Source organism: Notothenia rossii (genome assembly GCF_949606895.1).
Source record: "Notothenia rossii genome assembly, chromosome: 1".
NCBI lineage: Eukaryota > Metazoa > Chordata > Actinopteri > Perciformes > Nototheniidae > Notothenia > Notothenia rossii.
In genome coordinates, this window is record NC_136912.1 from 92871094 (window position 1) to 92888142 (window position 17049).

General features: G+C 41.4%; 2 protein-coding genes across 2 annotated transcripts in view; one reads left to right on the plus strand and one right to left on the minus strand.

Annotated features, from left to right (window-relative positions):
• The window catches only part of LOC307045886 (calcium/calmodulin-dependent protein kinase type IV-like), a 33824-nt gene extending 28604 nt beyond the window's left edge, over window positions 1-5220 (minus strand). The window contains exon 1 of the mRNA XM_079691908.1: window positions 2565-5220. Coding sequence (XP_079548034.1) covers window positions 2565-2671 — 107 coding nt within the window. The 5' untranslated portion in view covers window positions 2672-5220. The remainder of the gene's footprint in view (window positions 1-2564) is intronic.
• A 203-nt stretch (window positions 5221-5423) lies between these two features.
• fam174c (family with sequence similarity 174 member C) lies at window positions 5424-13010 on the plus strand. The gene is made up of 3 exons (XM_079691931.1): window positions 5424-5888; window positions 7063-7185; window positions 11338-13010. Exons 1-3 carry the CDS (start codon window positions 5614-5616, stop codon window positions 11339-11341), a joined length of 402 nt encoding a protein of 133 aa, XP_079548057.1. The 5' UTR covers window positions 5424-5613; the 3' UTR covers window positions 11342-13010.
• Window positions 13011-17049: the final 4039 nt, after the last annotated feature.

A 17049-nucleotide genomic window follows, 5' to 3' on the forward strand; every position in this document is an offset into this window, starting at 1 on the left:
TTCTCTGAGAAAAGTCGTGTTCACACAAATTCATCCTGACTATGAAAGTGCTCCGAAGTGTGTGAGTGTCATTCTGCTAGGACAGATGGAGGAAACAGATCCGTCTGTAAAGCAACCAAGAACACACACTCGCACCTACACACAAACACACTCACGCCTACACACACACACACACACACCTACACACACCCCCACACACACACGCCTACACACAGACAGTGCTGGTCGGTCTCCATGGCAACAGGGCACCTGGTAACAGAGCTCACACGTTTGTGAATTCACTGCCGACATAATTTTGCTGTTTCTTTCATGGAGCTGTTAATGTTGTTGTTGTTTACAGGAATAACAACAAACAACCTGATGTGTGAACACTGCAGGAGCAATAAACAAACAGCCAGCGGTTTGGTCACTTTTACCTGGAAGAACCACATCTGGGTGCTTTTCCTGTTTTAGGGACTAGTGAACTTGCAAAAGAGGCCTGTTAGCGTGTTAGCTGCTAAAACGAATGCCATAGCTAACTTATTTTTGGAATGCTAACGTTATTGTTAGCTGTGCAACGCCAGCAATGAGTCAGCATGTTAACACTTTCTGTTTGGTCATCTCAAAGTGAATGGTTCGGTTTTATGAATAGTTTTTGAGTTATTTGTCTGAAATAACGTCTGTGGCTGACACAAGCTGAAGACTTTTTTTTATTTATATAAAGTTTTGTCATAAAATCTGTCAGTAAATACCCCACTGGTGGAAACGGCGGTTGCTAACAAGTGTCTAAATGAGACGACTAAACATCATCACGCTCAACATTAGCCACCTTTAGCTGAGCGGTGGTGACGAGAAGTAATGTGACCGAGCTGTAGTTCCTCTATAGCCCAACATTAGCCGCCTTTAGCTTAGCGGTGGTGACATGAAGTCATGTGACCGAGCTGTAGTTCCTCTATAGCCCAACATTAGCCGCCTTTAGCTTAGCGGTGGTGACGTGAAGTCATGTGACCGTGCTGTAGTTCCTTTATAGCCCAACATTAGCCGCCTTTAGCTTAGCGGTGGTGACGTGAAGTCATGTGACCGAGCTGTAGTTCTTTTATTATTATAGTTAGCATTTTACTTCAAAAATCAGAAATTGGTGTTAATATGTGAAGATTATGCTGCTGATCAAAACATATAAGTTTCGGAATTGTTAGTTTGCCATAGAAATTATGTTCTGCAAAAACCTAAAACCCAATGGAAAAATCATATCGGTTGTTGGAACAAGTGGCGATGCAAAATTCTGGGTTGAAGAAAATACGTTTTGCTTGTTGTGAAGGTTCTTGAATTTGTGTTGGCGGGCAAACAGTGGTACTTTGACTTCCACATCAACTTGTGACATCACTGGGCCGAAAATACTTTTCCCCATTGATATACTGTACATTGGGAAAAGATATCTGTTAAACAGTGAAACATTTTTTAACTGTATCCTTAGGCCCCAAAGTTGTAAAATCCGCTAAAAGTCAAATCTAGTGTTATTCTGGCTTTATGCACCTGAACTAAAAGTGAACTTAGCCCCGCCTCCCACGCTGTATCAAGTTCTCTTTATACATCCATGGTGGCCACAGAGTTTATATTAAATCATACATGTGACCTTCATTTTGATTGAAAGTTGAAACATACATAGTTGCCGGGATTAAAGTCTAAATTTAAGGGAATAACATTTGCATTTATTCTGAGATTCAAGTGGGTCTACATTTCCACTAAAACTCACACATTTACAAAGAAAATAAACTTTGATAACTACATTTAAAGTCTTACATTTATGAAAGAAACACCTGGATCGTGAACGTGATACATTTCTAAAAAAAAACAATATCACTTCACTTTTCAAGATTAGATCAATCTGCAATCAATCTTTTTGAAGTCATTTGGTAACATTATAGTTTTAGAGAATTTCTAATATTTATCTTTTTTTTTCTTTTACGTATACAATCAATCAAGGGCATCACTTGGAAGTCAAATGTGATGGGGACCTAGGAGATTAGAATGTTTTTAAATGGTCTTCAAGGTATACATTTTTGGAGGTAGTTATCAATGCCTTTTGGTCATTTGATAGGGTTTTTTGTTTTGCTCTGGACATTGCACATTCATTTATTCTATATTTATATGTCATGTTTTCCTATTGTGCAAATGCTTCTTTCTGAAAGCTTTTTCAAAAAAGTAATTGGGACAAAATGTGCCAATTCAAAAAGTGGTGGGCACCCCAGTGTAAATGACACACCTGTCTACAATGGACTGAATATGGTATAAACCAGGATCACTCTGGTCCAATGAGGGGCCCATGCAACCTCAAACCCCCCCAGGCATGGGAAGTTCTAAGGAGGGGCCAACAGGGGTCAGTGCCCCTATAACACGGAGCTTGGACCCCCCTGTGGGCCCCTCCAAAAGATAACTCTATGATAATGCAATTCCTTTTATATACTAAATTACTGTGCTTTTTTCAGGAATGCAATTTAGTGGAAACTAAGGTAACATGGTGCAGGGTCCAATGGGGTCCCATGTTTCCTTAACCCCCCCCCCCCCCCAGGTAACATGGTGCAGACCTGCCCAGCTCGGAGCTCAGGGTGTAGAACTCCTCCACCGCCCCGTCCCGCCTCGAGCCGTCCACCCAGAACTCCACCGGCGCAGAACCGGGCCGGGACGTCGGCATGGTTGACAGCAGAACTCCCCCTTCAGAAACACAAACAACCAGGAGCACCGACTCCAAGATCACACCGGGACCGGTACCAGCACGTGACCCGATCAGATCCAGGAGCAGCAGAGTAATCCAGATCAGATCTCAGATTTAAATCCAGCTCGGTAAAACCCGGATTAGAGGAGCAGAGGGGGGATGATTCATGATCCTGATGGGCTTTAATCCAGACCAGAGGAAGAGGAGGAGGAGGAACTCTCAATCAGGACCGTTTATCAGACACAAGATCTGCAAAACTAATAAATGTTTTGTTTTTTTATCCTGCAGGGAAACACACGACTCCAGGGTCCAGATTGCAAGAGGATCCGGGTTCGATAGCACCAGGTCCGGGTGTGTCGCAGCTCACATAGGGCCTAGAAAACGCTCTCAGATGTCGGATCACTTCAGTGCATCACCTCTTAGTCCCGGGTTTCCTTCGTGTTTCCGTGTTTTTACCGGTGTGGTCCCTCCAGAGCCCTGCAGCCTGCGGGAGATCCAGCCCGGACAGCAGCCACAACAACACCGGGTCCAAGGGGGTGTTTTCACGGGGGAAACAGACAGCGACACACCGGGCTCGGTCAATGCGGGATGTCGGTGCTCGGTGCTTAGGGAGGATGTTTGATTCCCGGGCAGGGCAGCTCCAGATGTCCGAGGGATCTGCAGAGACAGAGATGCTGTAATCTCATAGTCCCGCCCACTCTGTCAACCTGAGGACCAATCACAGAGCAGCAGGGCAGCAGAGTCGCGCTGCCATTGGACGGAAGGCCTGTCAATCACTGGAGCCTCTGCCAGCAACCTAAATACAGAAATAACCTAAATACATCAAACCAGCACCTCTGCTACAGATACATGTGCCTTGATAAGGAGAATCACACTTTAATATGTCTGCCTTTTATTTACCCATCTTTTAATTCTTCTGACAGAGGATGTTTTTTGTTATAGTTTTGTTACTAGGTTTATTCGAAGAGGCTGCAATCAAAAGGTGAACTAAATATCCCAAAAAATCTGTAAAATGTCTTAAAAAATATAAGTTACATGTCAAATCTAAATTGGTCAAATTTTGGACACAATTTAAAAACAAGAATAAAGAAATATCCGGAAAATATATATTTATAACCAAATATCGCAAAAGTATCAGTATCATGTCCATTGAAAATATAAATATAAATGTCCGAGAACATAACAGAACAATTTAACACATTTAAATCATTAAAAATATAAACCAACATTAAAGAATATTGGATAAAAGTTGATAAAATGTTCTAAAAACCTATTAGTAAATCATCCAAAATGTGTTTTTACAATCTACAAGAGAAAGTAAATAGTATAAAATATCATCAATAAAATAAAGGTAGGATTTTACAAAATGTACGAGTAAAATATTGGCCAAAAATACATAAAATATCTAAAAGGATATTCGTAAACACAGACATGCAGCTGACTGCAGAAGAAAACCAACAGCGCCCCCCTGAGGTCAAAAGCCCTTATTACAGTAATATTTAGGGTTTGTCACTAAACTAGACCAAAATGTTTAAAATATGCACAAAACTTCTGTTAAATATCCAAATAATATTCTCTTTTATCAAAGCCAAATCTTTTGCTCAGCAGTATTTACAAGACAGTCAAAAATGGAGGAAGAAAACAAAATATAACTTTAAAAAAAAAAACTGTAAACCTAAGATAAGATAGGATAAAATGGACCTGTGGATTCAGTAGTTTAAACAGCAACAGGGTGAGAATGACAAACAGGACAGCACAGATTCACACAAGGTTAAAACAATTATAAAACCTGCTCTCAGATCGGACCAAAAGCCTCTCAAATATTTGATGAAGTATCTGAGTTCAGCCGTGAGTCGTTCCCTGTGCCATTTGGGCGGACAGGTGAGAGGGTTTCTAACCTCTGATTGATGTTTCCAGATGTGAGCTGTTCGTTAGTGTGAATGGTTCAGGCTGTGAGGCAGGTAGACATCTGCTGCTGCTGAACACAAGCAGGACTAAAGCTCTGAGTTAGATCTGAGCAACCTGAGGAAACACAACCAGCCCAAAGATCAACCAAGATGTGAATCTCTCCAGATGTTTCAGCCTGAATCCAGCTGTGATCTGACACAGAGGGGAGAAACACAAAGTCACAAGACTACTAACTCAGAATATCCGAGATAAAAGTAATACAGTTTCGAGAAACAAATGGGATATTTTCTGAGACTATAATGGTAAATCTAAAAGAAAGAATGTTCCCTTGGATCGTAAAGGCACAAATAACGTTTAAAATGTGTTCTAATTATAACTTTAATCTCAAAGAATATCTAAATTATGTGTACAACTTTTCTAATTTATGCTGGTATTCAATATTGCAGAAAAGAAAATAGGCAGTTACTTTTATATTGTATTTTCAGAAGTGGACGAAGCATCAACATATACTTAAAAAAGTCACGCATAATGGCACATTTAGGCACAATATATCTTTTTAATTGATTGTATTACTATTGATGCAATAATCTCCGCATCACTTCAATGTTGCACTTGGTAAAATTGTGTTTGTTAAATTACTATAACTAATATTATGTAAAGCGTCTTTGAGCATTAGGAAAAGCGCTAAAAAAATCCAATGTATTATTATTATTATTAAAATATTTATTGAACCCCTTTACACAGACTTGCAGGCATCTGAATGCACTGTTCTGATTGGTTGACAGGCACTACCTGAAAGTCAAACTGAGGGAGAATTTCCCCCACTGCGTGTGTGACGTAGCAGTAGGTGGATGATGTTAACTTCCTAGTTGTCTGGATATTACTTTAATAACAGCTAACACGACGTGTATATCTTCTAAAAAACCCAAATATAAGCTCGATTCCGGTTAAAAAAGTTAAACTCCACGGCTCTAATTTTCTCTCTTTAATACAAACGGAGTGTTTTTGTCAAAATGACTTTTTACAGACTTCTCTCCGCGGTTCTTTTACCGATATGTTGCGTGTTTGTCGCCGTGGTGGGGGAGGCTTTAAACCCGGTCACAGAGGCTCAGATCCCCGCAGTGACGAACTCCAGCACCGGGGGGAACTCCACACACAGCGGCGGGAAAAAGTACCGAGGAGAAGGGCTGTTTAACGGGCTGGACAGCTCCATGATTCAGAGGGCCCTGTATGTGCTGATCGGGATCACCATCATCGGGGTTATTTACTTCGTCATCCGGGCTGTGAGGTGAGGAAACCCGTGATTAGGTCCACACACCAAACTCCATTCATAAAAACAGCGATTTAGACAAACACTGGGGACAGATTAACCAAAGTACAATGTACAACTTTTTTTCTTCTTCTACAATAACAAGGACAAGCCTATAACTGATACGTACACATTATATATCATTAAAACAATCTACATTGTGGCTTTTACCTGAATGTGGAGCCCTTTACAACCCTTTATATTGATTAATGCAACACGAAACTCCATTCATAAAAGCAGTGATTTAGTAAAAAATAGTGACAGATTAATAAAATACAATGTGTTATTTTTTTCTTATGCTACAATGGCTAGCCAGAGGTGGTAGAAGTACTCAGATCTTGTTGTAAAAGTAGAAGTACTCAGATCTTGTAGTAAAAGTAGAAGTACTCAGATCTTGTAGTAAAAGTAGAAGTACTCCGATCTTGTAGTACTCAGTAGAAGTACTCAGATCTTGTAGTAAAAGTAGAAGTACTCAGATCTTGTAGTAAAAGTAGAAGTACTCCGATCTTTTAGTACTCAGTAAAAGTACTCCGATCTTGTAGTACAAGTAGAAGTACTCCGATCTTGTCGTAAAAGTAGAAGTACTCAGATCTTGTAGTAAAAGTAGAAGTACTCAGATCTTGTAGTAAAAGTAGAAGTACTCAGATATTGTAGTAAAAGTAGAAGTACTCAGATCTTGTCGTGAAAGTAGAAGTACTCCGATCTTGTCATGGAACATTTTATTCATATAGGCGCCTTTCAAAACTCTAAAGGTCGCCGTACAAGATACACAAAACAAAACATAACACCAGCAGAACAACAAGACAATATAATCAATAACAACAGAGGGTGTGTCATGTGATCAGGGTGGATCTGCCAGTTTGATGATATGTTTTGAGACCTGATTTAATAATGGAGAGAGTCATTCGTTTGGATGTGCGGTTGGAGGGAGTTCACTTTTTTTTTTTTTATTAACAATACAGTCATAACAGCCGGACTTCCTGTCATACTGTGTGTTTTCCCAGCAGCTCAGTTTGATATTAGAGAGTTACAGCCAGTCATGAGTTCAGCGTTCATCTGATCCCACAAACAGACACGTGTTGTTATTGTTGTTATTGTTGTTATTTTAAAACAATCAGTGCTGGTAATAATGACACTTCCTCTACATCGACAGGCTGAAGAGGCCCGCCCACAAGAAGAAGTACGGCCTGCTGTCGAACTACGACGACTCCGTGGAGATGGAGGCGGTGGAGAGCGACGAGGACGACACGCTGTATGAAGCACGCAGCCTCCGCAGGTCAGAGGTCAACAAAACAACAACACAGAATACTGCTCTTTACGGTGATGCTGTACAACCGGCTCGCCTTGAATCATAGCAGTGATATGTGAACACAGACATTTTAATATCATTCAGTGGGACTTTAAATCCAGAATTATCGTCCACTAAGAAATCGTGGAAAGATATGCTGCAGAATCTTCACGTTTTTCCGATTCATTCAGTTTTTAAGTAATACAGTGAGTTTTCTGTATGTCCATAGGTACACTAAGGATGTGCTAATAGAACATTTAGCATACTTTTAATAATAATAATAATAACAACACATATTAGACATGTAAGAGTTATTACTGTGGACAATAGAGTGCCACAGTGACGCGTCCTAAAACCCGGAAGTAAGCTGCGCATGGGTTCCTTCGACAGAAAAGCAATTCATCCTGTGAGGCTGAGAAGTGAGCGGCCCGACCAAGCAAGGAGGCAGAACGTCCCAAATACAACCCGGTGTGGGCATTTATTACTCATTGTGGTAAATGACACAGACTGTCCACGTGGACAGCGTCACCAGCCACAAGGACCTCCCACACACTAACAGGAAAAACAGAGCTTAACCCTTAGATGCATAAGTGGGTCTTTTTTGACCCGGTTTTCTTGAAGTATCTTCGTAATTACATTTTTTTTATCATTTCATATTCCAGCCATTCCTCAAAAAACATGTTTTGGATATCATGCCATACAAATTTTAAATGTACATTTTTATAAATTTTAAGAAATTGTAGTTTTTGTATATTACTACCCCAAGCTTCATAAGTGGGTCAAAAATTGCCCGCATGCATTTTCTATGGACTCCTATGGGAAAACGTTTTTATTCAAAATGTTAAAAAAAAAACTAAAATTATAAATAGTGAAAAATTAAATATTGCTAGTGTGAACCAAAATATAATACTAAATATTATACAAGTGATTTTTCTCAACCAAAATGAGAAAAAAATCGCATAAAAACACATTATTCTAATACGGGTCCTTTTTGACCCACTTATGGAAGAGTGTAGGGTCCAGTCACTCTAAGGGCAACTAAGGGTTAAACACACACACACACACACACACACACACACACACACACACACACACACACACACACACACACACACACACACACACACACACACACACATACACACACACACACTAATCAAGCCAACAAGACACAGGTGAGGGGGGAGGGGACAGCAACAGACAAGACGGGAGGGGGAACATTTTTCAAAATAAAACCAGGGAACAAATCCACATACTTCGCCAATAAGGACGCTACACAATCCCTAACGGAGGCCGAGATCTATGGCCCCAAAGATCACCTCCGTTACACATCTAATCGAGAGATTTATGATTAGAAAATGATAAAAGTAGGGTAGACATGTGGAGATTATCCGGCTGAACAAAACGTGATCCGTCTCTTCAATGTGTTTCAACCACAGACCTGATTTCCAGATATTTTCAAAAATCCTATGGAGAAATTGCATTGCGTTTTGTCGAAGGAACTGGAAGCAGTTTACTTCCGGGTTTTAGGAAACGTCACTGTGGCTCTCTACACTAATAGAGACCATACTTCCTGTACATTCTACATCAACATGTGTCCCCTCTTATTCATGTCTCTTCTACATCAACATGTGTCCCCTCTTCTTCATGTCTCTTCTACATCAACATGTGTCCCCTCTTCTTCATGTCTCTTCTACATCAACATGTGTCCCCTCTTATTCATGTCTCTTCTACATCAACATGTGTCCCCTCTTATTCATGTCTCTTCTACATCAACATGTGTCCCCTCTTCTTCATGTCTCTTCTACATCAACATGTGTCCCCTCTTCTTCATGTCTCTTCTACATCAACATGTGTCCCCTCTTCTTCATGTCTCTTCTACATCAACATGTGTCCCCTCTTCTTCATGTCTCTTCTACATCAACATGTGTCCCCTCTTCTCCATGTCTCTTCTACATCAACATGTGTCCCCTCTTCTCCATGTCTCTTCTACATCAACATGTGTCCCCTCTTCTTCATGTCTCTTCTACATTAACATGTGTCCCCTCTTCTTCATGTATCTTCTACATCAACATGTGTCCCCTCTTCTCCATGTCTCTTCTACCTCAACATGTGTCCCCTCTTCCTCATGTCTCTTCTACATCAACATGTGTCCCCTCTTCTTCATGTCTCTTCTACATCAACATGTGTCCCCTCTTATTCATGTCTCTTCTACATCAACATGTGTCCCCTCTTATTCATGTCTCTTCTACATCAACATGTGTCCCCTCTTCTTCATGTCTCTTCTACATCAACATGTGTCCCCTCTTCTTCATGTCTCTTCTACATCAACATGTGTCCCCTCTTCTTCATGTCTCTTCTACATCAACATGTGTCCCCTCTTCTTCATGTCTCTTCTACATCAACATGTGTCCCCTCTTCTTCATGTCTCTTCTACATCAACATGTGTCCCCTCTTCTTCATGTCTCTTCTACATCAACATGTGTCCCCTCTTCTCCATGTCTCTTCTACATCAACATGTGTCCCCTCTTCTCCATGTCTCTTCTACATCAACATGTGTCCCCTCTTCTTCATGTCTCTTCTACATTAACATGTGTCCCCTCTTCTTCATGTCTCTTCTACATCAACATGTGTCCCCTCTTCTCCATGTCTCTTCTACCTCAACATGTGTCCCCTCTTCCTCATGTCTCTTCTACATCAACATGTGTCCCCTCTTCTTCATGTCTCTTCTACATCAACATGTGTCCCCTCTTCTCCATGTCTCTTCTACCTCAACATGTGTCCCCTCTTCCTCATGTCTCTTCTACATCAACATGTGTCCCCTCTTCTCCATGTCTCTTCTACATCAACATGTGTCCCCTCTTCCTCATGTCTCTTCTACATCAACATGTGTCCCCTCTTCTTCATGTCTCTTCTACATCAACATGTGTCCCCTCTTCTTCATGTCTCTTCTACATCAACATGTGTCCCCTCTTCCTCATGTCTCTTCTACATCAACATGTGTCCCCTCTTCTTCATGTCTCTTCTACATCAACATGTGTCCCCTCTTCTTCATGTATCTTCTACATCAACATGTGTCCCCTCTTCTTCATGTCTCTTCTACATCAACATGTGTCCCCTCTTCTCCATGTCTCTTCTACATCAACATGTGTCCCCTCTTCTCCATGTCTCTTCTACCTCAACATGTGTCCCCTCTTCCTCATGTCTCTTCTACATCAACATGTGTCCCCTCTTCTTCATGTCTCTTCTACATCAACATGTGTCCCCTCTTCTTCATGTCTCTTCTACATCAACATGTGTCCCCTCTTCTTCATGTCTCTTCTACATCAACATGTGTCCCCTCTTCTTCATGTCTCTTCTACATCAACATGTGTCCCCTCTTCTTCATGTCTCTTCTACATCAACATGTGTCCCCTCTTCTTCATGTCTCTTCTACATCAACATGTGTCCCCTCTTCTTCATGTCTCTTCTACATCAACATGTGTCCCCTCTGTGGAAAGAGACTCTGAAAGTTTCAGGAACAAAGATTCTCTCTCTTTTTGATCCATTTCTATAAAAACCTGTCTGAAAATGAGCTGATCAGATTTTGACCACTTTATGATGTTTTGTCTTGTGTACCCATTAGCCAATCAGCAACCAAGGTAACCCCCCCCCCCCCCCCCCCTTATCACCTGAATCTCCTCCTAGAGCACCATTGAGTTCCAAATGTTTCTCTGAGGGGCGTAGGGGAGGGGCTCCTTATTTTCAGTAACAGACAGAGAATCAGCACTTTTGAAACAGGGCTGAAACAGAGGGGATTATGGGTAATGCTGCAATGATCTGTTTGGTGTTTCAGCCAATCAGAGACAGGTTCTGGATATATCTGAGACCTATAATATATTGATGGTAAACAGTATAATAGGAGACCTTTTAAGTAAAAAATTAAATGTTCCAAAAAATATTTAAATGCGTCCGTGAGATCGGTTTAGGAAAAAGAGAAGATTGACACAACTATACTTTATTTTGAATCAAAGGTACGATTGTTATGTCGAGTAAATGTTTTAACCACAACAACAACAACAAACACAGGATATAGAAGCGTTTCCTGGACTTCAACACGTGTCGCTGTTGATCTGATTTCTGTTTTCTGTGTCTGTTCAGATGAGCGTCGTCCCCTGAAGGATCAGAGGAGTGTTTACGGTCAGCTGATTATTGATTATCAATCACAAAGAGAGAGAGAGAGAGAGAGAGAGAGAGGATTGACCAAAGACTGCTGGAGGAGGAAGAGGACGAAGACCAAACTGGAATAGAAGATTTAAGCCAAAGCTGCTCGATGAACCCAAGCAGGATAATCATTCATTTTGTTAACGGTGGTTTGGCTAGTAGATGAGTTTGTGGGAGAAGCAGACCTTTCTGTGGATGATTAAGAAAAATCACTTTTTTTGTTATTATTATTATTATTATTATTATTTCAAAGAGTCTTTTTCCGCTCTTCCTTTGTGCTTGAACTACTGCAAACTGATTCCAGACCAGCTGATAAACATGCAGTGTGACTCGGGTTTGGATGTTTTTTTTTATATCCACATTCCTTTCATTCCTGCCATCTTATAAAGGTGGCATGCTCAAACTAAAACATTGTGTTAAAGGATGATTCTGGTTTGTTTCCACCTGCTGTTTGGAACAAAGAAGCGTGTGGAATAAACCTGAATCGCCTCGGTAACAATGCTCCACCAATCTCCATTTATAAATCCAGCAATTTGATGCTTACACTCTCGCCCGCGGAGGTTCATATGCTATAAAATGTTATTTATGTTTTCTATAATTTAAGCGCTCTCGTGTCAATTCAGGATGCTTCTGATCCGCCACATTTTTGTTTGAGCTTCTCAATTAACTGTCAATTTGGAGATTTGTTCAGCAGTGCCATGAGAAGAACAGTAATGTGCCTTTATGTCTCCTGTATGTGGAGCAAAAAATATCAGACCAAATTCCAAGTGACTTAACGCTTTCTCTTCCTAAGTGTGAGAAATGGGATCTGTGTGTTATCTCAAACACACAAAGCAAATACAGAAAGTTGGCGATCTAGAGAAATCCAGGTCGGCTTGCACAACGGTTAGCTCACGTGTAAGAATAAACCAAAAAGATACACACTCGGCAGATTTCATTCGGTTCGTCAGCAGACACTTGGTGGAAAGACAAGTTATGTCTCTTTACATTTTGAAGTATGTCTGAAATAAATGCGTTAATTTTCATTTATAAAGCCTTATTTTTGTAATTATCCAACACCACTTCCTCTCTCAGATATAATGTTGGATCATAGTGTGGATAAGATAATTGACCAAAGTTTTCATTGTTATAATACACCATTGCTTTTAGGGTTTTTTAAGAAGCTATATCTGCAGAAAAAGTGTTAAAACGAACCCTCTGGAGGTGATTGATATTATATACGAGTATTATTCTTCCTTATAGCTTCAGTTCATATTACAGTTTTGCAGAAATAGCTTTCGTTACCAATCGTAGAATTTAAAGCCGAATAAATATCAATTTATTATTAGCTTTTTCCACGTGTTGTATTCTTGCCTGTAAACGATATTCATATTGTTGTGTTCAGCTCTTCACCCACTATAACGCTCTCAGGTTTCGTGTTCAAATAATCCCGAGACTTTAAAAAGATGTACACATTTGTAAAAAAGTACATGTAGGAATCTCTACGATGTCTTTCATTTGTTTAAATGGAAATAAGAAGAGACACTTTTCCTCTGCTTGGATGCCAAAGTTTCATTTCTACAATATTGAACATTTTTGAGACAATTTCTAAAATAAAAATATTTTCTGAAGTTCTCTGTTTGTGTGAGTTTGTGGAAAACTAAAGGAATAAAAACCATTTTAGATCGCAATTTATAATAACAGGGTATATGCAGGGCCCTTTCTCATTTCTCCAACTCCCCTCCTCGACTCGACTCCTATCCTCGATACTTAGTCCCGCCCACAGGAGATGCGAGCCGAGGAGCCGAGGAGGGGAGGGGAGGAGAGAGGAGGGGAAGCAGCAGGCGGTTAGAGAAATGAGAACTCCTCTCCTCTGCGTGGTCATATTAAAGAGACGTCCGTTAATTATGACGTGGCAACAGGGTTATGGCTAGAATGGATCCGTCTAGTGTAAATATGACGTCACGTTCTCGTTGTAACTCTCGTTGTAATCGGAGCGGCTCGGAAACACATCTGCAGCAGTAACATGATGCAACATACACATTAATGCAGCAGCAATATTAATAGAGAAACATCAGACATAATAGTAAAACACTGCAAGGGAACATTGTATTGCACCAGCAGCTATCTTGGGACTTTTACTGCGACAACGTTGACTTGCCTGTGAATAAAAAATAAACCATAGTGTTGGTGATCTACAGTGTTGTCATTCTTCTTTGAACACCAGCAAGATCGCTAACACCCTATTTCAACAATCACACTCCCTGTCATTGACATAATTAATAGATAGTTTAGCTTCTCATCATCAGTTGCTGTGGCCCACTGATGTTAACGATCGTAACTGAAAGGCTGCCTGCCAAACGTAAACATTCAGCCATGTGACATTCAGCCAAACTCTCGCGAGAGTTTTACACAAGACGGATCCTTTCTAGCCATAACGTGGCAACAGCTGCATCAGCTGTGAGTGTTTTGTTAGAGCGCTGTATTTTGTAATCTCTGTTCGATCAGCTGAACATTGTTCCCCCACATATTTACTTTTAATTCCATTTGCAACGAGTATGACACGAATCTATGAGTATTTTCGACACATACTAGCATCTCTTCTGTATTGGGCAGCACTAAAACATTATTATAAAAAGTACCCTACAAATAAAGGGAGACATATAGGCTACATGAGGCTTATGTACGTTTCATATATTCCCACATGCACACATACAAACACACAAAAAAAACCAATGACTGTCTATACACTATAGGCTATTGTTAAGGGAAATGTTTACATACTGTATGTCCTCAGTTATTGTATGTATAGAGAGATTGTGTCTATTCTGTACTATAGGGATGTAATACTGTTATTGTACCACTGTGAGGCATTGTAGTATTACGTGCTACAGTAAGTAATGACCAGGCTTGCGTGATGTAAATGAGGGTGTGTTCACCTGATGCACGTGTACACTGTCTATCTTTGTTCTCTTCTAAGTTAGCTCGGCTGAGCGAAGGAATCACCGGTGAAGCAGAGGAATAAATCATGCTCAATGGCTAAACAGTTCATCGTCTCCGTCTCCAATATTTCTCTCCGAGTGCAGCGTAAGAATAAGCTGCCATCCTAAACCTCAACAGCTATGTTAACCTTTTTAAACTAGTAGGCTAAATGACATGATAAATCATCAACTCACACCTCTTTCACAAAACACCTGCAACGAATTTCTAATCCAAGTAATTAACGAATCATGAGGGACCTGACAGGCTATATAAGGTCCAGGCACACCTGTGATTTAAATCTCAACAACGAAAAACATATTCAGTGACCAAATGACACAAATTGAGTCATGAAACCCGCTGTAGCATGTGCCTTACGGCAGTGGCAAAAACTTCTGACCAACAACAGGAATCAGGAGAGACGCCGATCCCAGCGCTGGAAAGCGAGAATGCGCAAAGCCATCCTGCTTCATCTTGAGGTATTTGAGTGTTCGATTACAATTGTTTTAAATAGTTGAAAACTAGCTGGCTTTTTTCATTGGAATACAACAATGGATTAATTTGTTATGACAGAATATGTATGTGCAGTTTAGTTTGATGGATAAAGGTATTGACCTGTACATTTTATTCTTCCTGCAGGTTCAACACCCACACTCATACAAAAGTTTGAACAGCAGTGTCCCGGTGCTGGAGCTGTACTTCGGAGATGGGTGCCTGCTGAAGGACTTCAGGATGAGCCGAGACTCCCTGGAGGCCTTGATGCGGTGTCTGGGGCCTGAGAGGAGACAGGCCTGGGGACACCACATGACTGTATTGACAACTGTGTACTGGCTGGCACACGGTTTGTCATACAGTGTGGCGTCCCGGGCCTTTCAGGTACCCCTCTCAAGGGTCCACAGACTGGTCCACCAGTGAGTGGAGGACATCGCTGCTCTCAGGCATTCTGTGATCAGGCTGCTTGCTGGTCCAGAGCTGGAGGAGGTCGGGCAGGGCTTCCAGCAGTCGCCCGATAGCCCGGCATTTAGTTCATGTGTGGGTGCCATTGATGGGTGCCACATTAGAATAAAGACCCCACCCGGACCCAGTGGCCAGGACTACATAAATCGAAAGCTCTTTCCTTCCATACAGCTGCAGGCTGTATGCGATGGGAAGGGTAAATTCCTACAGATATCAGAACACATTTTCAGTGACCACCCACTGTACCCCCCCCCTACACATTTATATTACATACAGGGTGTTCGGGTCCACCAGACCCACGAACACTGGCTGAATAACAGAAATATGAACACACCACACAAGAGTTAAGGTCAAACTTAAATATGTTTACTAAATGTTGTAACATATATAAATAAAGAATAAATGAACACATCCAAAGTACAGAAAAAAGAAGGAAAAAAGGACACTATTGCTTCCTAACTAGTTCCTCGAAGAGCTTGAGGAATTTGGCGGAGGCTTCCTCCGAGGCTGCCTGCTGGCGGTTGAAGCGGTCCTCCTCCTTGTCCGCCTCTGCCTCCAGGAACTGTAGCAAAGCGCTTTTTCTTTTTTTTCGGGGAGGGGGACCGGCAGAGGTGGATGGCTCAACACACTCCTGGCTGTCCGAGCCAGACTCTGTGGCCTCCTCATCCTCCACTGTGGCCTGGCTCTGGACAGCCTCAGTGGATGTTGAGCCACTGCCAGAAGCCACAGCAGCAGTGGCCGAGTCCATCAGAGTGGGAGGGTCGATGGATGGCCTCCCACCGATGGCCTCATGCATGGCCGTAAAATACGGATATGTTCCCGATCCAGGAAAATGTCACTCACTCCCAGGCGTTCTTGGCAGTGTGCCTTCGGCCAGTAAAAAGGTGATCGTTCTCGACCCTCACTTTAATGAGGGTCAGAGTGTCTTGCTCTGTCCCTGTGAAAAGACAAAGTAAAAGGTGTAGCTTCAAACTGTTGGAAGATTGACAGACTGTAATGAGCGATGGATTCTAGTGTAAAACATAGCCCAAACCAAATGATGGTGCTGAATGCTAAACAAAGTTCTGGTTGATTTAACACTCTTACAAAAGAAATTAACATTTGCACTTTTAAAGATCATGGCATGCTGTAGCAGGATTGGGTGTAGTTAAAATGTGGATAAAAACATAAAGAGTATCAGGTGAAATGTCAATAAGGAATGCGGTTAGAGGGCTCTAACTGCATACAGACGGGCAGAGTTGGATCGCGCATTTTACTTCTTAAATAACTAATGCAACGTATCATTGTCAACACTTACATTTGTGCATTGCTCCCGCCATGGTTTTGAAATGATTCCAGCGGTGTGTAACGCCTATTTTATACCCAACGTTCCCGGAAATGCATCCATGGAGGACCGTGGAGGACCCATCAGTGTATCCTCAGTTATAGCTCCTCCAGAGAGCCTCCTCGACGCTCGATCCTCGGTCTTCGAAGTGCATTTAGAGAAATGAGATGTCCTTCAACATGGCGCACTGAAATTCATTTCCGGGTCACTCACTACCGGAGGACAGAGGAGTCGAGGAGGGGGATTTGATGAAATGAGAAAGGGCCCCGGAATCCTGAAGTCAGATGTAATTCCTTAAGACCTTTTTTAAGACCCTTTCCATACATTTTAAGACCTCATCGCCACTTAAGAGTTTTAACCGGTTACCTTGGCGACACACTTTACCTCACATTGACTATATACAGTATTTA

Excerpts from the sequence above, each read along its gene's own strand:
- fam174c (XM_079691931.1), top strand. The coding sequence starts at position 5,614 with ATGACTTTTTACAGACTTCTCTCCGCGGTTCTTTTACCGATATGTTGC. Across the intron at positions 5,889-7,062 it reads TTCGTCATCCGGGCTGTGAG|GCTGAAGAGGCCCGCCCACA; the intron begins GTGAGGAAACCC and ends CTACATCGACAG.